Source organism: Alexandromys fortis, unplaced genomic scaffold, assembly GCF_014885135.2.
Source record: "Alexandromys fortis isolate MF-2015 unplaced genomic scaffold, M_Fortis_MF-2015_v1.1 scaffold_263, whole genome shotgun sequence".
NCBI classification, from domain to species: Eukaryota; Metazoa; Chordata; class Mammalia; order Rodentia; family Cricetidae; genus Alexandromys; species Alexandromys fortis.
The window spans coordinates 1,402,662-1,426,061 of record NW_026068165.1 but is presented as its reverse complement, the minus strand read 5'-3'; the positions used below and the strand labels follow the sequence as shown (position 1 = coordinate 1,426,061).

Sequence of the window (23,400 nt, the reverse complement as noted above, 5' to 3'; positions counted from 1 at the left end):
GTTCTTACAGGGCTGGAGAGATGGCTCAGAGGTTAAGAGCATTGCCTGCTCTTCCAGAGGTCCTGAGTTCAATTCCCAGCAACCACATGGTGGCTCACAAACATCTGTAATGGGGTCTGGTGCCCTCTTCTGGCCTGCTGGCATACACACAGACAGAATATTGTATACATAATAAATAAATATTTAAAAAAAAATGTTCTTACAGGCTTGCCTGCAGCCTGGTCTCAAAGGACTCTAACCTGTGTTCAATGACAAAATCACCAGTACACTGTGCTATATAGTCAGAGCCTGCCCTTTTTTAGGGCTGGGCTTGGTACTCTGTGTCTACAAGATACTAAGTTTACTCCCCCAGAAGAATTTGCCAGGCATGGTGGTTCACAGAGAAAGGAGAATCATGAGTTCAGGACCATCATGGTCTTTAGAAGTTACAACTGTCTAAAAAAAAAGGAAAGGGAGAGAATTTGCAGAGAGAAAGCTTTTCTAAGGTACTTGGTTATCATAGGGAAATAAAGTTTAGTGTCACTTAAAATTCAAGAAACTGGGGGTGGATTGCCAGGATGACTTAGTAGACAACCATGATTGCTGCCAAATCTGAAAGCTGAGTTTGATTCCAAGAACTCATGTGGTAGAAGGGGAGAACCGACTTCAAGTTGTTCTCTTATCTTCTTGTTCCTCCACACATTTAGAAGTACCTGTGTGGTGGCTTATCCCAGTATGTAACGCAGAAGCATAAGGATTTCTGAATTTGAGGCCAGTTAGGGCTACATAATAAGGTACTTGTAAGTCCCAAGTCCGTCTCTGGCCTCCATCTTTGGAGGCCCTATCTCTGTGCCCGCCAAACATGCCCACTCTCCCAGTCTACTGAAACTGCTTCCCTGGAAGGTCCCCTCCTGTGTCGTCATCGTCGACACTGCTCCCCACCCCGTCTGCTTTTGCAGCCTCTCGGGACCGCCCAAGAGCGCAGGAATCCCATTAAACATGGATATTTCTTAATTTGGCTTGGATTGGGATTTTTGCATCGGCAGAGAGCTCATGTTAGGTTAGGGAGAATTCCTAACAGTACTGTCTAGAATGAAAACAGTGGCACTAGGGCTGTAGCTCAGTTGACAAGAGTGCCTAATATGCAGCCTGTAATCCGTTTCTCCAGAGGGATGGCTGTTTTTTGTATAAAAGGAAAGTTAAAATAACGATTCATGGGCTTGTTAACTACTTTTGGTTTCCCTTGGATTTTTCTCCTTTGATTTTTGTCTCCTTAGTGGCTGTAAGCTCAAAAAATTTAACATGGGTAATGCTTTTCTTGATCTATAGCTTAACTGGCTTAGTGTGGACTTCAACAATTGGAAAGACTGGGAGGATGATTCAGATGAGGACATGTCCAATTTTGACCGTTTTTCTGAGGTAAGTTCTCTTAGTGGCATCCTCTACCCTGTTCTCAATAATTTTCCTGTCTTTCCTTTTTTTTTTTTCCTTTTAAGGACGGGTTTCTCAGTGTCCTGGAACTCATTCTGTATACTGGGCTGGCCTCACAGGACTCACCTTCCAAGTGCTGGGATTAAAGGTGTGCACTGCCACCACCTGACTTTAACACTTTGATATGTTTTTCTTTAATGCATATGGGTGTGTTTTGCCTGTGTATATGTCTGCACCATCTGGGAACCTGGTGCCTATGGAGGCCTGGTGATTGTGTCAACAGTTCCAGGAAATGAGGTTATAGAGGGTTTTAAGCCACTGGAAGTCAAACCTTGGTCTTTTTCCTCAAAGTCACCTTTTGAAATGGTTTTTAAAGCTCAGTGTTATGGGAACTTACAAAACACTATCATGTATAAATTTTTTTTAAGAATGTTTTTCCCAGCACTCGGGAGGCAGAGGCAGGTGGATCTCTGAGTTCGAGACCAGCCTGGTCTACAAGAGCTAGCTCCAGGACAGGCTCCAAAGCTACAGAGAAACCCTGTCTCGAAAAAAAAAAAAGAATTAATGTTTTAAAACGGATGTATAGAAATTAAAAATGAAAGGGCTCTTAGTGGTTAAAAGCACTGGCTGTTCTTCCAGAGGACCTGGGTTCATTTCCCAGCATTTACATGGTCAGTCACAACTGCTCTATAGCTCCATTTCTAGAGACTCTGATGACCTTCCTGGTCTCTTTGGATACCAGGCTTACATATGGTGCAAAAACATGTGCAGGCAAAACACCCATATGCACAAAATATCAGAACTACAAATTTTTCTTTTAAGAAGTTTTAATCCAGTATAGGTACCAGCCCAATGTTGGAACTCTTCTGGAGTATGAATTCAGCATTTGCACTTCACTTTGGAACTATATAGTACAGATACACTTTTATACATTGGAATCAGGGTCTGGAGAGATGGTTTAGCAGTTAAGAGTTCTTGTTGCTCTTACAGAAGACCTGGGTTTGATTCCCAGCAACCTTATGGTAGTATAACTCCATAATTCCCAATTTTGTGAATGAGTGTTAGCTTGCATATATGTATCTATCTGAGGAGTTCAGAAAATATACTGGTGATTGTGAAACACCATGTGGGTGCCAGGAAATAGCCTGGATTCTGTGCAAGAGAAACAAGTGTTCTTAACTACTGAACCATCTCTTCAGGCCTCCCTCCCGCAAAAAATTAAATAAACAATAAACAAGGAGCATCGTGGTGAGTTGTTGACACTGAAGTGTGTATCCATGTGCTTGTTTGCAAAATCAAGAAGAGGAGCTAGTTGTGCTGGTCCATGCCTTTCTTTAATCCCAGCACTTGGGAGGCAGGAGGCACAAGAGAATCTGTCAGTTCAAGGCAGTCTAGTCTACTTACTGAGTTCAGACCTACAGAGTGAGATCACCCTGTCTCAAAAAAAAAAAAAAGTCAAGAGTGGGATAGTTAAACAAAAGGACTTTGATGCTGTTTTGTTTTGTAAACTGTCACAAGTATGCTACTATGGCCAAATCGGGAGATACTTGTTAGATGTATATAAACTAAGTTAAGGAGGAATGTGCTTCAGTTGGTGAATACTTGCATAAAGCCCTGATTCATTTTTGATCCCCAGAATTTCAGGAAGCCAGAAGTGACAGCAAACTGGTAGTGGATATGGGGCTCAGGAAGTTCGAGGTCGTCTTTAGCTCATAGTAAGGTCATAGCCAGCCTTGCCTACAAGAGACTATCTGAAAATTAAAACTTAGGTGCTAAATTTCCAACTTCATGTGTTTAACTGCTTACTTAGCATCTCATGGCTCTTGATTTTAGTAAGACAAGGTTATCAGCACCTGACATTGTGCGTGGCACATTTTGAGCAGTTTTCAACTTGTCCAATTAATAAGCAAGTGATCTTAACTGTTGAGCTACCTTGCCAGTCTGATTTTTGGTTTGGTTTGGTTGTTTTGAAGGTGTGAGGGTGTTTGTGTACCCCGGTTCTGTAGACCAGGCTGGCCTTGAACTCACAAAGATCCCTCTACCTCCTGAATGCTGGCATTAAAGGTGTGTGCCACCACTGCCCAGCTTTCTTTTTAAAAGGTTTTTGTTTTGGGGTTGTTTTTCGTTATTGTTTGTTCTTTAATCGGATCTCACTGTGTTGCCTTGGCTGGCCCAGAACTTACTGTGTAGATCAGGCAGCATGTATGTGAATGTTTATTTTGCATACCTGCTGCCTGAAAAGGTCAGAATTGGGCATGATACCCCTCCCTGGAATTGGAGTTTATCAGTAATTGTGAGCCACCATGTGTGCCCAGTCCCTCTTTAAGAGCAACAAGTAAAGGTGGGCATACAGGCTCCAAAATTAAAGAGAAATGCTGTCATAAAAAACCTACCACTGAGCCATTTGAGTTTTTTGTTGTTGTTGTTGTTGTTGTTGTTTGTTTGTTTGTTTATGTAGCCCATCAGGCTTGCTTCTTACCCCAGTGTGTAGTTGTGGCTACCGCGTCCTACTTGAACCTTCCCTTGTTTTCAAGGAAGTAGTATTCTCTCTGAGTGTATGTAATTACATACATAGACTCTGCCTTTCCGAGAAAGCAACTTAAGTTTCTTTTGCATTCATAGATGGGAACCTATGATGGAGTAAAGGTTTATATCTGTAGTGTGTAGCTTATTAAAGCTGATTTTAACATTTTAAAAAACTAATTTTTATGCTTGAAATAGATGATGGATCACATGGGTGGCGATGAGGATGTAGATTTACCAGAAGTAGATGGAGCAGATGATGTAAGTATATGAACCTTTTCTGTTTCATAGCAGTGAAAGGCAGTTCAATATAGATGGTCTTACATGCTCAGTTGCTCCCTGCAGGTGTTTACTCATATCCAATCCTTTTCCCCCTCATAAAGGGAAGTGCTGCTTTTTTTGTTGCTGTTGGTGGTTTATTTTTCTGTTGTTTTTTTTTTCCTTTTTTTGTTTGTTTGTTTGTTTTGTTTTGTTTTGTTTTTCGAGACAGGGTTTCTCTGTGGTTTTGGAGCCTGTCCTGGAACTAGCTCTTGTAGACCAGGCTGGTCTCGAACTCACAGAGATCGGCCTGCCTCTGCCTCCCGAATGCTGGGATTAAAGGGTGCGCCACCACCGCCCCGCTTTTTCTGTTTATTTTTAAGATGTATCCATTTTAGCCCGGCGGTGGTGGCACACGCCTTTAATCCCAGCACTCGGGAGGCAGAGGCAGTCGGATCTCTGTGAGTTCAAGACCAGCCTGTTCTACAGAGCGAGTTCCAGGACAAGCTCCAAAGCCACAGAGAAACCCTGTCTCGAAAAACAAAAAAAAAAAAAAAAAAAATGTATCCATTTGGGGGGAATTTTTTTGGCCTGGTTGGAAAATTTTATTTGGACCATTAAGGATCATATTTTTAACAAATCATTGCACAAAAGTAAGGGTTAAGAGATTGTCTTTGGGGTCTAGAGGTTGGGCTGCTCTTCCAGAGGGCCTGCCTGAAGGTTAAAAAAAAAAAAAGATTGTCTTTGGGTGGTAGTGGCGGCGTTTGCCTTTAAACCAAGCACAGGTAATGCAGTGGCAGGTGGATCTCTGAGTTCAAGGCCAACCTGGTCTACAAGAGCTAGATCCAGAACAGGCTCCAAAGTTACAGAGAAATCCCATCTCGAAAAAACAAAAGAGAAGAAAGAAAATTATTGTCTTTCCCAAGGATATAAATAGGATTTAAAGCCAGGTCGGAGACTATAATAATAAAGGGATGTGAATGCATCAAGAAGAAGCATATTCAACTATTAGAATTCTTCCTTTAATATTACAACGTTTTAGCACTAGTTACTTATGTAGTTGGGAGAATTCTCAACTTCAGTATGTAGAATTAGAATTCATTGTTGTCTTTGTATTGAGTCAGTTTTCCCTTTAATGGAATGACACGAGATGATAAAAAGGGGAAGAATGGAGTGAGTTCAGTCCTAATCAAGAAGTACAGAATATCTTTTACAGAAAGGGTTCTGTTGCAAAGTCATTCACTTTAGGAGAATAAGTGAATTATCATTAAGTTCTGGGTTCCATGTAATTGTATTTGTTACTGTGGTTAAAAAAAGTACAATTTTTGGATTTTTAAGGTAAAAATATTCTTTTTGTAAAGAGAAATGTGTACGATTAGTGTAACTTATAAAAATTTCTTCTACAGGATTCACAAGACAGTGATGATGAAAGTAAGTGAGGGGTTTGGGGGGAAGCGGGTGTTTGTGATTTGTTTTATTGTTTCCAGTGTAAGTGCTTGTCCTACACTGAGACCAAATTTCTTTTTAAACTGAAGAACAATTTAATGCCAGGCCATGGTAGCACATGCCTTTAATTAGTGGCAGAGGCAGGTGGATCTCTGTAAGTTTGAGTCCCTCCTGGTCTACAAGAGCTTGTTCCAGGACAGGCTCCAAAGCTACAGAGAAAGCCTATCTTGGAAAGAAGAGAAAGAACAATTTAATTTTAAAAGAATGCTAGAGGGCTGGAGAGATGGCTTAGTGGTTAAGAGCATTGCCTGCTCTTCTAAAGGTCCTGAGTTCAATTCCCAGCAACCACATGGTGGCTCGCAACTATCTGTAATAAGGTCTGGTGTCCTCTTCTGGCCTGCAGACATACACACAAACAGAATATTGTATACATAATAAATAAAAAAAAATGCTAGAGTACAGGTTAGGTTAAAATCACAGCAACCACCAGGAAAAGTGGAGGAAAAACTCATACCTATTGTTTTTACACAGGGTTCTTCCTGTGTAGCCCTGGCTGTCTGTAACTCTAGACCAAACTCACTTCCAACTCAGATCTGCCTGCCTCTACCTCTCAAGTACTGGGATTATAAAGATGGACGCAACCACCACCTAGCACATTTTATTATGTGTTTTGACTGCGTGTGTGTGTGTGTGTGTGTGTGTGTGTGTGTGTGTGTGTGCATAGCTGGTACTTAGGGGATGAAAGATGCTGTCAGAGCCCTTGGACTTAACAGCCAAATATGAGCTACTCTTTCATTACCAGGAAATGAGCCTGGGTTCTCTAGAAGAGTAGTAATCTGTCCAGTCCCAAAAACATACTTTTTTTTTAAATTTATTTATTTATTATGTATAGTGTTCTATCTGCACGTATCCCTGCAGGCCAGAAGAGGGCACCAAATCTCATTACAGATGGTTGTGAGCCACCATGTGGTTGCTGGGAATTGAACTCAGGACCTCTGGAAGAGCAGGCAGAGCTCTTAACCACTGAGCCATCTTTCCAGCCCCATACTTTTCAAATTTAACGTAGAATAGAATTAACTTACTAAGAAAGGAGAAAACATCAAGCTAAAGCGAGGGATATTACTTCAAGAGTTACAAATTGTCTTTATTATGGGGATACAAAGGAAATGGGATTCAAAGTGAAAACACAGGCTCACAGAATACGGACAAGGTAAAAGCCACTCTGCCCCAGGGAGATGTGAAAAACGGCACACACTTACTTGTGCTCTGACCTCCCAAGAGAGTGAACATGCTTCTTGTCTCTGCTTATTAGTGCACACGTAGCACCTCACACTGTGCCCTAAGGGCCAGTACCCCAAAAGATAATTGGCTGAATGAATTCTCAGAACACCAGGCAGTGGTGGCATGTGCCTTTAATACCAGTACTTGTGAGGCAGAGACAGGTAGGTCTCTGATTTTGAGGCCAGTGTGGTCTATAGAGTAAGTTCCAGTTCAGCCAGGGCTACACAGAGAAACCTTTCTCTGGGGAAAAAAAAATTAAAGGGGGGGGGGACATCCCAAGGGGTGAAATGGGCTAGCTCTAAGGAAGAGGCCTTAGAGATCCCTTTCTCTTTAAGGGGTCCTGTGCACACAAGTGCTACTAGGACTTTCAGTTCTGTCAGCTGCTTCTCTGCTGAGACTTTGTAACTCTTAGATTCTGTTGTAGTTCTCTTCTAGACCTTAACTAATTGTTTCTAATCCTTTCAGAAATGCCAGATCTGGAGTAAGGAATGTTGTCATCGCCTGGATTTTGAGAAAGAAAAATAACTTCTGCAAGATTTCATAATTGAGAAAATTCCTGAGTTGATAGCTCTAAAGGCAGATGCTGTATTTGCCTCCTTTAACCCATTTTTCAACCTGTTTTTTTTTTTTTTAATTTTTTTTTAAAGGCTTCACTAAGGGTTGATAATGTACCATTGTATGGGGCAATTTAAGTCAGGTAAGGCAATATCCTTATGCATGAACATTTCCCAGGATTCCATGAAGCGGTTGAGATCCTAGGCAACTGATACAACAGCTCTGAATAAACACATTTCACCTAAGTCCTCTTTCTTCATAACACAGCTACTTACTTACATCTTAGGAAGCTCTCAGCTTAGGGAAAGGTCCCTAGTTTAGATCCCAGACCATGAACTTGAAGGGGGCAGAAAAAAAATTGGCTGATTCTTAAACTGATACCCTGCCATTCTTTCAGTATACCTTTCAGAATTATTCCACTCAAGTTTATTTTTCAAAAATGTACTTTACATTATTGTATGTGATCACTTGTCAGTGTTCAGGTGTTTTAGCTAAAACTAGTGAATGCCCTAACTTTTAGATGGTTTTTGAATCCTATACATTTGGTATTATTTGGCCCTTAAGCTCTTTTAACATCTCTAAGCATGGAGGACGAAGAAAGAAAGCTGTACATTGTTGCTTGAGAGTCTGTACATTTTAGACCAGATTTGTATTTGCACTGTCAGTATGGCAAATGAGTGGAAAATGTTAATACATTATTGGATTTTTTTATTTCCTGTTTTGATTTCAGCTTATGCCCTGGCTGGAAAACCTCAATTTATGTTCATGACAGTGGGGATTTTTTTAAATGTCTACATTCTTTCTAATAAACTGTTGGACGATTTCTTGGCTTTCCTTCTAAGTGTCTGGTTTGCTGTAATTTCATGTATTTTCCACTTACTGGAATGGAGTTCTTATGTTTTTTTGAGGGAAAACTTTGGGACTGCTCCTGTTTGAAAAAAGAGGTTGCTGTACTGTCACAGGAAACCCTTTCAAGTGGATCTGTAATGGAAACTGTAGATGCACTTTCAGCAGCTGGAAAAGTGTTGTGTGACTTGATTGAAATAAAACTAAATGTGTTGTCCTCCTGTACATCTCTCAGCTCCTGCATTTAGCAGTGTTACCTCCACACTGCTAAAGTCTGTCCTGTGGAGGGAGCCTGTGTTTCCACCATGCTGTAGCAATCCAGGCAATGTTGAATGAAGATGAAAAATTGATTCCTTGATTATTTCTGTGTGTAGAGAGCTCAGAAATGAAGTGGTTTTGGTTTTTTGGTGGGTGAGTTCAAGACAGGCGCTCTCTGTAAAAGTCCTGGAACTTGCTTTTGTAGACCAGGCTGGCCTCAAAATTCAAACTCACTGAGAACTGCCTGCATTTACATATCAAGTACTGCAGCTAAAGGCTTACACCACCAACCACCTGGCTGCCACTGCCCATTTTTAAATTGCTTTAAAAGTAAGTTTGTCTCTTCCCTTTCTTCCTGCCAATTACACACCCCCACCCTGCCACTGCCACTTTTTTTGTTTTTCGAGACAGGGTTTCTCTGTGGTTTTGGAGCCTGTCCTGGAACTAGCTCTTGTAGACCAGGCTGGTCTCAAACTCGCAGTGTGTGTGTATGTCTGAGGATATATATTATGCTACATGTAAAGAATGACTTGGCTGGTCCACACTTTTGATCCCAGTGCTACATGAGGCAGAGGTAAATGGTTCAAGGCCAGCCTAGTCTATAGAGCAAGTTCCAGGACAGCCATGGCTGTTAAAGAGAAACCCTGTCTTGAAAAAGCAAAAAATAAATTGCTCCATGTATGTGCAGGTCTCCTCAGATGCAAGAAGACTGTTAAAGCCCCTTGAACTGGAGTTATATATGGGTCTTGGTGAGCCCAGGTCCTCTGAGAGCAGAAGGTGCTCTTCTCTCTATAGCGCTTAAATTTGGGGGTTGGCGGGAGGTGGTATTGGTCCTTTAAGAACTCCAGTTGAATAACAAGCTCACATAACATTGATGAGTTAGGATCACTGAGTGAAAAGGACACATATCACATCTAGCTCTTAAAATTTTAACATTTAATCTGGACATTTGGACACAAACCTTCAAACATTCCTAAGACAAGCAAGAACAGCTTGGTGGCTCTCAACTGTAGTCCAGCCAGCCCTTAGGGATGGAAAGGGCAATCCATTCCTTGGCTACATAAGGTTAAAATCAGCCTGGACTAAGAACCAAGTCTACATAGCACAAGCCTTGCTTCAGAGCAATGTTGTGTCTTGTCAAAGCAGTAGGAGACTAAATACCTTTAGTCTGAACACTCAAGCAAGACAAGAGGCAAGCAAATCTTGTCTACGGAGCAAGTTCCAGGACAGCCAGGTCTACACAGAGAAACCCTGTTCTTAAAAAATCAGTACAAGGAACAATAGCCAAGATAGAGACTTGGGAAACTTGATATACTTTGTCCTTATCAGAAATTCTATTCTTGGTAAACTATCCAAACCTTTTGTTGCAGTCTGGTATATGGAACAGATAACTAATGTGGGTAAAATTCCAGGGATTGGTCTCACAGCTTATAAACATTTGAGACAACCCAGAAATAAGTAGTCTATGTTCTACCAGGAATGGTGGTATATTCCTTTAGTCCTTGCACTCAGGAGGCAGATCAGGAGTTTGAGGCCAGCCGGATCTGTAGGGCCAGTTCTGGGACAGCCTGAGCTACACAGACACTTCTCAAAAAAATGGGGATGGGAAGGGAATGAGTGAAAGTGATGTATGTCAAACATTTTTAGTGCTCGACATATGAGTCTAGGTACTCATATACAACAGGAAAGTGCTCTACCATAGAACTATTCAGACACTTAAAACATTTTGGTTATTTCTAAACAAGTGAAGCAGGATTTAGGCGAGGGTATAATTTAAGATTTTATGAGTGATCTGCATGTATATGTATATGCAATGCCTATGGAGTCCAGATGAGAATGTTGAGACTCCAGAATGAGTTAAAAGTGGTCGAGCTGCTATGTAGGTGTTGGGAGCCAAACCCTAACCCTTTGAAAGCACTGTCTCTGAACCATCTCTAGCTGAAGGGAACTAAGTCATCCTTTACACCACTCTAAGCAGTTCTCAGCCTATGGGTCTTAGGTTGCCTAAAAATGAAGAGTTATGAAGTTGCTACTCTTAAGTTTGCTGCTGTTAGGAATCATCTGAAGATGTGTTTGCTGACCCAAAGGGTTCACAGCCCACAGTTTGAGAACTGCTGACTTACAGTATGTTCCTGTAGTAATGGAATAATAACAAAAACGAACATGTCAAAGTCATATTCTGACGGGGGATATTGCATGAGTTTGAGGGAGGGGTTTGTTTTTGGAATTTGGGGTTGTCTTCTGATTTTATGCGTGTGTGTGTGTGTGTGTGTGTGTGTGTGTGTGTGTGTGTGTGTGTGTTGTCTGCGTGTATGTTTGTGTACTCTGTGTGTCTGATGCCCTTGGAAGCCAGAAGAGGGCATCAGGTACCCTGGGACTGGAGTTAGATTTTGTGAGCCACCATGTGAGTGCTGGGAATTGAACTTGGGTCCTCTGAAAGTGCAGCCAGTGCTCTAAATTGCTAAGCCATCTATGTCTCCAGGCCCATGTGTCTGTTGTTTGATTGGTTCCTGTTAGGTAGCTGGTGTTGTCTTTCAGCAGGCCTGCTTCCACCCCTGCTGAGATGACAGGTATTGCCCAGTATGCTCTGCTCCTCATGGTGTTGGGGGTAGGTTCTGTAGTCTCCCGTGTCCTTGGCAGGCAAGCACCTGCTACTTAAATTACGGCCTTCTGCTCTTTTCTTTACAGTCCTAGGAGAAAACTGGGCTGGAAATGGCAGTAGAAATGGGCTAAATAGATGAAATGCAAAGGCTAGCTAGCCATAAGTAAAGGGGATAAGGATCTCTGAAGCTGGACTACTGGATGGATTGTTATAGTTCCTAGCCTTAGTTAATAGTAGCCCAACACTAACTCATAACTGTTGTTCACCTCAGTGCATCTTGTAGGCAGTCTGTCTTCCATCATAAAAAGCGTGTGTATAGTACAGTGATGGATTTAGAGAAAAACCTACTTTCACATAATAAATTTATTGTGGGCTAGGCATCTGGCACTGAGCATTTTATTCATGGGTTTATCATCAACCCTGAAAAAAGTAATTGTGCTATTAGTGCCTAATATGTAGGTTAAGCTTTACCATAGGCATTTACATACAAGGAAAATATACATATGGGTTGGTGTCATCCAAACGTGCAGACTTCTACTAGGGATCTTGGAATGTGTTCCTTGTGATTAATGAAAACTATTTCAGTTTTAAGAATTACAAGAGGGGGCCAGGCAATGGTGGCGCACGCCTTTAATCCCAGCACTCTGGAGGCAGAGGCAGGCGGATCTCTGTGAGTTCGAGACCAGCCTGGTCTACAGAGCGAGTTCCAGGACAGGCTCCAAAGCTACAGAGAAACCCTGTCTCGAAAAAACAAAAAACAAAAAAAAAAAAGGAATTACAAGAGGGGGGGCTGGAGAGATGGCTCAGTGGTTAAGAGCATTGCCTGCTCTTCCAAAGGTCCTGAGTTCAATTCCTAGCAACCACATGGTGGCTCACAACCATCTGTAATGAAGTCTGGTGCCCTCTCCTGTCCTGCAGGGATACACACAGAAAGAACATTGTATACATAATAAATAAATATTTTTTTAAAAAAAGAATTACAAGAGTGTGGGAAGAGATGGCTCAGTGGTTAAGAGCACTGCTTGTTCTTACAATGGTCCTGAGTTCAATTCCCAGCAACCACATGATGGCTCACAGCTATCTGTAGTGACATCTAGTGCCCTTTCTGGTCTGCAAGTATACATGCAGACAGAATACTGAGAATACTGTAATAAATAAATCGATCCTTAAAAAAAAAAAAAGACAAGGGTTCGAAAGAATTGGGGAGCATGACCAGTGTGTATATCAATACTGTGAAGTAAATTAGTGAGCAGTACATTTTCATAAAACTGGTGAGGCTTCGAGTTATGAACTTCAGGGCATAGTCACTTGTGAGTACAGATGTGCTCATAAAGTATCACTTGTATTGTCTGGGTGTCAAGAAAGAGCCAGGGGTGGTGGTACACAACTTTCATCCCAACCCACAGGAAGCAAAGGCAAGTGGATCTCTCGAGTTTGAGCCCAGTCTGGTCTATAGAGTGATTTCCAGGACAGCCAGGGATACACAGAAACCCCAGCTCAAAAAAAAAGTCTGTTTCCAGTTTTTGTTTATATGTCTGTAAGTGCAGCACATACATGCCTGGTTTCAGAGGAGGCAAACGGGGCTTCCAGATCCTTTGGTACTGAAGTTCCAGATAGATGTGAGCCTCCATTTGGGCACTGGAAACCAGACCCTGGTCCTCTGCAAGAGCTGCCAGTGCTTTTTAACCACTCAGAAATCCAGCTCTTAAAAGTTAATTTGAGATGGCTTAGCGGGTAAGAGAACTTGGGTGCTCTTTCAGAGGATTGGGGTTCAATTCCCAGAATTATAACTCCAGTTCTAGGGCATCTGACACCCTCTTCTGACCTCGGAGAGGACAAACATGCAAGCAAAACACCCATACACATTTTTTTAGAAAGTACAAACAGTAGCTAACATTTTTCTTGTCGCCCCCCCCCCCCAACAGGGTTTCTCTGTCTAGCTCAGGCTGTCCTGGAATTCTTTCTATAGATCAGGCTGGCCACAAACAGATCCACCTCCCTCTGTATCCTGAGTGCTGGGATTAAAGGTGTACTTGTACATCACCACTGCCTGGCCAGATTTTGTTTTGAATTGTTTTTCATATATTACTCTGTTTAATGCTATGAGCAGCTGGTGAAATTATCCCATTACTGAACCTTTTGTACATAAATAAATGATATAGAGATAAATTACTTATCTGGTGATGTCTAGTAAGTGACAAGATCAATGCTTTACCCCAGTCTGGCTCCTACTTAAGTGAGGATGGTGGGGAGACGAGCTAGTGTGGACTTCTGAAACCTCAGAGCCCACACCTTGTGACACACCTTCTCCAATAAGGCCATATCTCCTAATCCTCAAGCACTTCCATTCCCTGGTGATTAAGCATTCAAATATATGAACCTATGGGGGCCATTCTCATTCAACCACTACAGAGACTCAAAGTGGGAGAGGTGGTGGCCTTTAGTTCTTCCAGGGTTCTAGTCCCAATACCCATGTCAGATGGCTCACAACCATCGGTAACTCCAGTTCCAGGAGATCTGATAGTATCTTTTGGCCTCCCAAACACTCAAAATACCCAACCGCATTAAAAAAAAAACAAACGAAAGGGATTGCTGTGGAGCAAAGCAAAACAGCGCAAACTCAGCACGTGGTCTGCAGGTGCTATGCCTGCTATTACAGCACCTGTTATGGAGGACAGAGGCAGGAGGATCTTGAGCGTAAGTGGTTGGGTGGAGAGAAACAGCTCACTTGTAGAGTGTTTGTCTAATATATGTGAAGTCCCAGTACCACAAACACCAAAAAAGTATGTCCTGTGCTTAGACACAGCGCATGGAGCTTAGCATCCCCCGCCCAGCTACATACAATACAGCCTTTGCTAGCTCCCCACTGTCTAACAGTAGGAAATTACTCATCATCATGCAAAAAAATGAGAAGTAATGGAAGTCTACAGCTATGTGTTCTCAAGAAGATCAAAGGTCTTCCCTGTTAGACACCCCCACCTCATCCCCATTGTTGCTGAATAAAATTGCTATTTCAGGAATAGCTGTCATTGACCCTGACTTATTCTGGAGGAACACACACTTATGGCTGGCTAGCTTCCACTTTCATTCAAAAGTCCTTTTGAGACCTGGTTTGGGCTTCTCACTCTGAACTCATCTTTTCTCTATACAAGCTTTTCACCTTAGCTCCAACTAAACAACAACAAAAAGACAAAAAACAAAACCCATGATTTCAGGCAAGCGTGAACTTGGCATATTCTTCCTTTCTACTTTATCTTAGGGATTTCTAATACATATTGCAGCCAAAGTCTATTACTTCTGGTCTTTCGTTTTGTGTTTGAGACAAGGTCTCACGTTGACCATCTTAGGATAGAACTCTTGATCCTCCTGCCTATACCTGTCAAATTCTAGAATTATAGGGTTCTGCCACCACGTCTGGTTAGGGCAATTTCTTCTTTGACTAGGTGACTAGGTAAATTTATTTACCCCTCGAGTGTTATAAATAACCTTGTCTCCTCGATGAAGTGCATGCACCTGTCGAAGGATGGTTTGCTTAGGCTTCTTTTATTGCATACACGGCTTTAAATGAAGAACCTCCAGGTTTCTGACTTGCTGAGCCGCTTGGAAACTTCCACCCTCACTACTGTGGGGGGGGGGGGAAACCCACGGTTTCATGCCACAGAAGGCTCCTGACTTTGAGGGTGCAACCATTTGGGTTAACCTCCGAGGCTGTCACCTAACTCAAGGCCCAAGGACAGTCAAAGACAGCCTAGTCCACACGTTAAACCGGAACCCCGCCCCTTCACCTAAACGTAGTTCCACTAAGTACTGTTTCCAATTGACATTCCTATGGCCCAATTAGGTTTCGAAACTCAGAGCGCTGCTCCGCCAATTAAAAAAAGGCGCTTAAGATTGGCACCAGTTTAGACCAATGACTGAGGAGCTTCGAGCCTTTTTCCCTATAGGAGCGGCCCTGCAAAAGATGAGCAGCAAACTCACCCAATAGCTGCGCCGACCGCAGAGGCGGCCTCGCCCCAACTGCAGGACCAGCGGCGGGGACCGCTGCGGCGCTCAGTCTCCACCCGGACTCCGCCATGTTGAGTCTTGTGGGGCGTGTGGCCTCGGCCTCGGCCTCCGGGGCCTTGCGGGGACTCAGCCCTTCGGCGTCGCTACCCCAGGCGCAGCTTCTCCTGCGAGCCGCCCCCGCCGCGGTCCATCCGGGTAAGCGCCTTCCTCAGAGTAGTGGGGCCCGTTTCTTCTCCTCGTGACCTTGAGCCTGGGCCCTTCGAATCCGTGTTCCTTAGGGATTCCTGGGGCAGCGGACTACTGTCCAGCGGCGGGGGGACAAGGACAGTCGCTTGTGGGAACGTTAGTGGAAGCAGCAGTGCCCCATTTTGCGATGGAAAAGGCGGGCAGCTGCCTTGACCTTGTGCGGAGGGGATACCAGACTGAAGAATAATGGCGGTTTTGTGCACGAGGCTGGGCAAGCAGCGCGGGCGGGCCCTCGGTTGCAGGGTGGCCTTCTCTGCACGCCTTCTGAGCTGGCTGGAGACCGAGTCTGGGCGGAACGAGCCTTTCCTTGGGGGTTAATCCGTTGACCTTTAGCTGTCCTGACCCCCACCCCACCCCCACCGCCGTCCAATATCTTCTTGTCTGTTAGCCAGAGACTATGCGGCGCAGACGTCTCCGTCGCCGAAGGCTGGCGCTGCCACCGGGCGAATCGTGGCGGTCATCGGCGCCGTGGTGGACGTCCAGTTCGATGAGGGATTACCACCCATCCTAAATGCCCTGGAGGTGCAGGGCAGGGAGACCAGACTGGTTCTAGAGGTGGCCCAACACTTGGGTAAGTAGGATTTTTTCTTTTTTTCTTTCTTTTTTCAGAAAATCCACACGTTCTCCCTTCCGTGATGATTTTATCAAAATGACTTTCGTTCTTCTGAGTTTGCTGAAGCCGCATTCGATAGCTGAGGGGGAGTTTCGTGTGCTTTAAGGCACACTTCTTTTCGTATTGTGGGCTTTGGGGCATGTAACCTCTAGTGCATTTGTCCGACAGGGGAAAGCACGGTCAGAACCATTGCTATGGATGGTACTGAAGGCTTGGTTAGAGGCCAGAAAGTACTGGATTCAGGCGCGCCAATCAAAATTCCCGTTGGTCCTGAGACCTTGGGCCGAATCATGAACGTCATTGGAGAACCTATTGATGAGCGAGGTCCAATCAAAACCAAACAGTAAGTTGCTCTCGTTGCATTTGTGAACTAGGAACGTTTTCTTGCAGGTTTACATGTTAGGGTAATGACTTGTAATAAAGCAGAGTTTGGATTGTTGAAAACTTGGTACTTAGAAGCCTCCCTTGATTATTTAAAGCTTTACTTACATTAAGGTTCAGGAAAGGGGGTTATTTATTCCTGAGACAAAGTTAGATATCACGTGACAGCTTACCTGGGCAGGATTAGACTGTTGGCAGGGATTTGAGTGTATTCTCAGCACATTGAAGTTACTGAACCTCTATTTAAACCTTACAGATTTGCTCCCATTCATGCTGAAGCGCCTGAGTTCATAGAGATGAGTGTTGAACAGGAAATCCTGGTGACTGGAATAAAGGTTGTGGATCTGCTGGCCCCGTATGCCAAGGGGGGCAAGATCGGTACGTTGGTGGTTGATGCATGTTTTCCAAACATAGTAAGGAAAATGCCAACTTCTGAGTGTGTGTTGCTATCCTTCATTGATGATTAGCTTCTGACTTTCGTTCTTCTGAGTTTGCTGAAGCCAGATGCCATTCCTGAGAAGGGAAAAGATGACAGAAGTGGACATTTTTTGAAGGTTGCTCAATTTGGGAATGCAGAGATCTGAAATACTTCTTCTTGACCTAGGACTCTTTGGTGGGGCTGGCGTTGGAAAGACAGTACTGATCATGGAGTTAATCAACAATGTCGCTAAAGCCCATGGTGGTTACTCTGTGTTTGCTGGTGTTGGTGAGAGGACCCGTGAGGGCAACGATTTATACCATGAAATGATTGAATCTGGTGTTATCAACCTAAAAGATGCCACCTCCAAGGTGAGTGCTGAACTCATTGCTGTTCACAGTACCTATTCAGAAAACTAGTGCCTGCTGAAACCATGTTTTATATTTGATGTTAGGTGTCCTATGACCTGCAGACAAAATCCTTTTTTCCACCATGGTTTTCCAGTATACCAATGTACATTTTTCTCAGGTGTGAGGAATTAGACGTTACTTTGATAGATAATCTGGTTGTTGGAAAGCTAATTTGCAGGGGTTGTGTGGAATTCAATTCACATGTCTCAGACAACCCTGTTGTATATATTTTGTTTCCAGTTCAGAAATGATCTGTAGTGTTTGGAATCTCATGTCTAATGGGGAGAACAAATTTGCAAAGAGAAACAGTGTAATCTGAGTGGGAGACCCCAGGGTGGTTTCTTTCTCTGCTCCGGAACCTGCTAACTTTTCTGGTTTGTGTACTTACCACAGGTGGCGTTGGTGTATGGTCAGATGAATGAACCACCTGGTGCTCGTGCCCGGGTAGCTCTGACTGGTCTTACCGTTGCTGAATACTTCAGAGACCAAGAAGGTCAAGATGTCTTGCTGTTTATCGACAACATCTTCCGCTTCACCCAGGCTGGCTCAGAGGTATAAGGGAAGCCTAGAGAGCACCAGTTGGGCATATTAGGATAGAGATGTAGGCACATAAATCTTGTTCTTCACTTGTGTCTTTTAGGTGTCTGCCTTATTGGGCAGAATCCCTTCTGCTGTAGGCTACCAGCCCACCCTAGCCACTGACATGGGTACAATGCAAGAAAGAATCACCACCACCAAGAAGGGGTCTATCACCTCTGTGCAGGTAAGGAGACAAAAGTTTTAGTTGGTGGTAAGGAATCCAGGAAGATAGGCCTAGAGAAACAGTTCATTAAGAGAACACTTCTAGCTCTCCCAGGCTTGGCTTTAGTTTAGTTCCCTGTAGGCAGTCAGATGGCAGGGAGCCATCTGTAACTCCGGCCCCAGTGGATCTGCTGCCCTCTTCTGGCCTCTGTTGTTGGCAGCCTGCACACACAATGAACATATATAGACTCGGTCATACATATATACATACACACTAAAAAAAAACTTTGTGTCTGGGTGGAGTGGCACACACCTTTAATTCCAGCACTCAGAAGGCAGAAACAGGTTGAGCTCTGAGTTCAAGATCAACCTGGTCTGTGTAGAGAGTTCCAGGAAAGAGGGGTTTGTTTATTTATTTACTTACTTTGAGAGGGGCTGTTTGAGACAGGGTTTCATCATTATTATATAGCCTTGTAACTTGATATGTAGACCAGGCTGGTCTTGACTCCAAGATCCACCTGCCTCTGCCTCCCAAATATTGGGATTAAAGTGGATGCATACTCCAAAGGGGCTTTTGAATAGAGAGAGTTAACCAGTCAGAATGATGTGTCAAATTTTGTGTTTGCATGCTAGGCTGCAAAGGGTTAATTCAAACAAGCGCTCACTAACTGGGGCTGCTAGTATAAGCCCTGGTCATAGCATATGGGGAGAGGCAGGGAGGTTGGAAACTCAAGGCTGTTTCAGCTACATAGTGAGTTCCCAGCTAACTTGGCTACGTGACACTTAAGGTTTATCTCACAAAACTTAAAAAATGAAACATTCATCTACTTGAGGGATCTGGGGCTGAAGCAATGGCTCAGCAGGTAAAAAATTCTTTCTGCTCTTGCAAAAGATTTGGATTCTTTTCCCAATGTCTATTGGTGGCTCACAACCACCTGTAACTCCAGTTCTAGGGGATCTGACAGCCTCTTCTACCTTCTGCAGGCTCATTCATGTATACAGTGCATATTAACTCATGCGAGCACACAATAATAATAAAATACAATTTTTGTTTTTGAGATTAGATCTGCTGTGTAGTTCTAGCTGGCCTGGTGCTTTACTATCTATGCAACTAGTTTCCCGACTCAGCAGTTCTGCCTCCGCTAAGTGTTGGGATTGCAAAGGGAGCCATCATCATATCTGGCCTTCATTGTTTCCTTGTTTGTGTGTTGTGGGGCTTGACGTCAAGGCTTTGAATGCTGAGGATATCTTACCTCTTACATTCATGTTCACTTAACTCTTGGCCACTCTTTTTTTTCTAGTTTTTATGTGGATTGGTATACATTTGTGTCTGTGTGAGGGTGTCAGATCCCCTGGAACTTATAGCCAGCTGTGAGCTGCCATGTGGGTACTGGGAATTGAGCCCAAGTCCCCTGGAAGAGCAACATCTGAGCCATCTTTCCAGCCCCTTGTTGTGCACTTTTATGTTCACTTTTATGTTCATGTTCACTTAACTGTTGTAATAGTGTAAGTTTTTTTTGGGGGGGGGAGTTCGAGACAGGGTCTCTAGCCTTGGTTGTCCTTGATCTCACTCTGTAGACCAGGCAAGTCTCAACTCAGAGATCTGCCTGCCTCTGCTTCTCGGGTACTGGGATTAAAGGCGTGCTACACCAGTAGCCCACCTTGTTTTTTAAGAGCAAAACTTCCCCAAAAGTTAGTACCATTGCTGTGGAGTTAAAGTATAGCATAATACATGGACCCAAACAAGGGAGTGCATAGCTGTAATCCAGCACCATGGATGCAAAGACAAGGGTGTTGATTTTTGAGACAGGTTGGAAAGTAGATGGCCTAAGTAGGAGTTTGGTGTGCTGATCTCCATGAATTTTTGACTTAGGCTATCTACGTGCCTGCTGATGACTTGACTGATCCTGCCCCTGCAACTACCTTTGCCCATTTGGATGCCACTACTGTGCTGTCTCGTGCTATTGCTGAGCTGGGCATCTATCCAGCTGTGGATCCTCTGGACTCCACCTCTCGAATTATGGATCCAAATATTGTTGGCAGTGAGCATTATGATGTTGCGCGAGGGGTGCAGAAGATCCTGCAGGTGAGTGCCTCACGTCAGGAGGACGGGATTTTCTCCAGTCATTTGTGGGATTTGTTCTGGAGCAAGAAATGTTGAGAATGGAATTTTACTGCTGATGAGGTCTCTGGTTTCAGGGTACTTCGCCTTTTAGAGTCTAGTTTTTCTCTTTTACTTAATCAGGACTGGGAAGAACCAGACACAAATCTTGGCTCACCCGGAACTTTTCTAATAGTTGTAAATTAAAGGAATTGACTCTGTCCTTTTCATCTTGTTTTCTTTTAGGACTACAAATCTCTCCAGGACATCATTGCCATCTTGGGTATGGATGAACTTTCTGAGGAAGATAAGTTGACTGTATCCCGGGCAAGAAAAATACAGCGCTTCTTGTCTCAGCCATTCCAGGTTGCTGAGGTCTTCACAGGACATATGGGAAAGCTGGTGCCCTTGAAGGAGACCATTAAAGGATTCCAGCAGATTTTAGCAGGTGAGATTTTTCTACCAAGGGAACCATACAAATGTTAGAGAAATTGAAGCCCAGAGTGAATATTCTTTGTGGTATATTGTAGCCCTTTCATTAAAGGAGCATCACCCTGCTGTGGTGACAACACAGAAATTTTTTTTGTCTTTTTGAAACAGCATTTGTCTCTACCTTTGGGACCTGTCCTGGAACTCACTCTGTAGACCAGGTTGGCCTCAAACTTAGAGATCTGCCTTCCTCTGCCTCCTGAGTACTGGGATTAAAGGCAGGCACCACCACCGCCTAACTAACACAGAAAATATTAAACTGTCCCATGACAGTGAGCCAGACTTTGAACTCAGGTGCTCCAAGTTATCTATGTGTATGTTTTTCGGTGCTTATATGCCTTAGTGTATGTATGTTTGTGCATACAGGAACCAACAGGGGTTAGCTCCCCTGAACAGCCAGTGGTGACCAGAGGATTACAGGTCAGGGCTTCTCTGTAACCCTGGCTGTACTGGAACTGGCTCTATAGACTTGGCTGGCAATGAACCCATAAATCTTCTGCCTCTTCCTGGTGCTGGGGTTAAAAGGTGTGCGACCCAACAGTTAATTATGTGGGTTATTTTTTGTTAGTTTTTTGTTTTTTTCTAGACAGGATTTCTGTGAAACAGTCCTCACGCTGTAGACCAGGCTGGCCTCAAACTCACAGAGATCCACCTGCCTCTGTCTCCCAAGCGCTGGGATTAAAGTCATGCACCCCCACTGCCCAGCCTTAATTATGTCTCTATATCCTGTGTCTTGTTTTAAATTCTACTTGGAAGGGGGCAGGTGTAGCAGTGCACACCTTTAGTCCCAGCATTCTCAAGTAGATTTTTTTTTCCCCTTGAGACAGGATTTCTCTGTATAACAGTTCTTTCGTGGAACTTGCTCTTGTAGACCAGGCTGGCCTGGAACTCATGAGATTTGCCTGCCTGCCTGCCTGCCTGCCTGCCTGAGCCTCCCGAGTGCTGGGATTAAAGGCATGTGCTACCACCGCCAGGCTTGACTTCTGTGGGTTCCAGGCCAGCCAGGGTTAAGTAATGAAAACTTGTCCTACAAAACAAAAAGTAAATTTCACTTTGAAGTTTAGCAAAGTTTCCTTGGATGAAGAATTCATCCGTCTGGCCCATGGCCTCCTTTGCTGAGGTTGTATGTACTGTGGAACACTGATGTAACTCCACTTGTTACTAATTTGTATTTCCCCTGTGTAGGTGACTATGACCATCTCCCGGAACAAGCTTTCTATATGGTGGGACCCATTGAGGAGGCTGTGGCCAAGGCTGATAAGCTGGCAGAAGAGCATGCATCTTGAGGGGTCCTTCTCTGCAAACTCACTCTGTACTGTATTCTCCGTGCTGAAAGCTCAGTTTCTGTGTAGGCCACACAAGAGCCTGGTTGAAGATGCCATGTCCCATCTGAAGAATATTTAAAGTTTTCAATAAAGTGTACACCCCTCATTTGTCTGTCTGTCTTGCTTCTAAAACAGCTTAACAGTGCAGTTGACCATGAGAGGCTGAATTTAGCATAATCAGGTTATGTTTGTAACAATTATCAAAAATGAAAATCCATTCATTAATGAAATTCTTCGGGTCTTGTTAAGTTTCCTGTGGTTAGGGAGGCCTAGCCTTGGTTCTTACAGTATTTGCTTCCAAGTATTTCATATGACTTTTCTTTGTTGTTTGTTTTAGTTTTACAAGACAGGATTTCTAAGTGTCTTTGGCCATGCTGGCCTTGAACTCTGAGATGAGTTTGCCTCTGCCTCCCGAGTGCTGGGACTTTGTTTTTTTTGAATCTCACTGGGTAGTCTTGATTTGACCTCAGTGATCCTGTCTCAGCCTTCCAACTGCAAAGATTACATGTATGCTCCACAATATCCATGCCCCACTCTTTAGCAGAATAGTAGTTTTTGGTTAAAGGGCAAGATGATTTTGTTTGAGACAGGGTCTCCCTGTGTACCTACCCCTGGTTATCCTGGATCTCTCTTTTTAGCTCCCACTCAGAACCTGCTTCTGCTTCCTAAATGGGATTAAGTGCACACACTGGCCTGATGCAAGCAAGGTTTTTGGTTGGTTTTTTTTTTTTTTTTTTTTTTTTTGTTTTTGAGACAGGATCTCTAGCTTTGGGGCCTTCCTGGAACCAGGCTGGCCTTGAACTCCCAGAGGTCCTCCTGTCTCTGTCTCTCCCAAGGATTAAAAGAATGCATCACCACCTCCCAGAGCAAGGTGATTTCTAATGTCCAGGAATCTGGAAGAGCATCAATTCCTCTGGAACTAAAGCTATAAACAATTTGAGTCCCACACGAGTGCTGAGTTGAACAGCGGTTCTCCAGAGCAGCCACTAACTCCATCTCTCCAGCCTGCAGGATGATGGTTTGTTTCAAGACAGGGAGTAAATATTTTAGGAAACATTAACAGTTGAGGGTCTTCTGGGCCTTCTTCGGGCCTTAGTTCTTGAGAAAGTACCTAAAATACAGCATCAATATATTTCAACAAGCCTAGACTTGCATGTTTTGTGCTTGAGGTTCTGCCGGCTAAGATCTCTTATGAGAATTTAGGAAGATTTAATGTTACAAGGAAAGACCAATTGTTAGTGTTACCATTGGGGGTTTTGTGCACCTTAGTGCAATATACTAGGATATATTTTGTGCCTTACAGCATGTCTGCCCAGCTAGTGTCCTCTTGTGGCAGCATGTACGACTACAAGAACTGTAATCTCACCATTTTGAAATCTATTAAAGGCTATTTGCTAGGAGTATTTCTGTCATCTAATGACTGTTCACAAATGGGCTGGAGCTTTTGTCCTGAGAAAGCCTGCATCTACAAGCTCCACCTTGCAAGGTTGTC

At 43.6% G+C, this 23,400-nt stretch overlaps 2 protein-coding genes and 2 non-coding genes across 4 annotated transcripts in view; all 4 read left to right on the top strand.

Moving 5' to 3' along the window:
- Nucleotides 1-8,303, top strand: part of Ptges3 (prostaglandin E synthase 3) — a 29,625-nt gene extending 21,322 nt beyond the window's left edge. Inside the window, exons 6-9 of the mRNA XM_050128142.1 lie at nucleotides 1,309-1,398; nucleotides 4,132-4,194; nucleotides 5,598-5,622; nucleotides 7,384-8,303. Of these exons, the coding sequence (XP_049984099.1) occupies nucleotides 1,309-1,398; nucleotides 4,132-4,194; nucleotides 5,598-5,622; nucleotides 7,384-7,403 (198 nt within the window). The 3' untranslated portion in view covers nucleotides 7,404-8,303. The remainder of the gene's footprint in view (nucleotides 1-1,308; nucleotides 1,399-4,131; nucleotides 4,195-5,597; nucleotides 5,623-7,383) is intronic.
- A 6,910-nt stretch (nucleotides 8,304-15,213) lies between these two features.
- On the top strand, nucleotides 15,214-22,014 carry Atp5f1b (ATP synthase F1 subunit beta). Its single transcript, XM_050128129.1, has 10 exons — nucleotides 15,214-15,379; nucleotides 15,819-16,001; nucleotides 16,212-16,386; nucleotides 16,681-16,802; nucleotides 17,029-17,213; nucleotides 17,646-17,804; nucleotides 17,893-18,015; nucleotides 19,867-20,079; nucleotides 20,341-20,542; nucleotides 21,769-22,014. Exons 1-10 carry the CDS (start codon nucleotides 15,253-15,255, stop codon nucleotides 21,867-21,869), a joined length of 1,590 nt encoding a protein of 529 aa, XP_049984086.1. The 5' UTR covers nucleotides 15,214-15,252; the 3' UTR covers nucleotides 21,870-22,014.
- LOC126492086 (small nucleolar RNA SNORD59) lies at nucleotides 16,057-16,131 on the top strand. Its single transcript, XR_007589510.1, has one exon. It is a non-coding gene; the product is annotated as a small nucleolar RNA SNORD59 (small nucleolar RNA).
- LOC126492085 (small nucleolar RNA SNORD59) lies at nucleotides 16,875-16,946 on the top strand. The gene has a single exon (XR_007589509.1). It is a non-coding gene; the product is annotated as a small nucleolar RNA SNORD59 (small nucleolar RNA).
- Nucleotides 22,015-23,400: the final 1,386 nt, after the last annotated feature.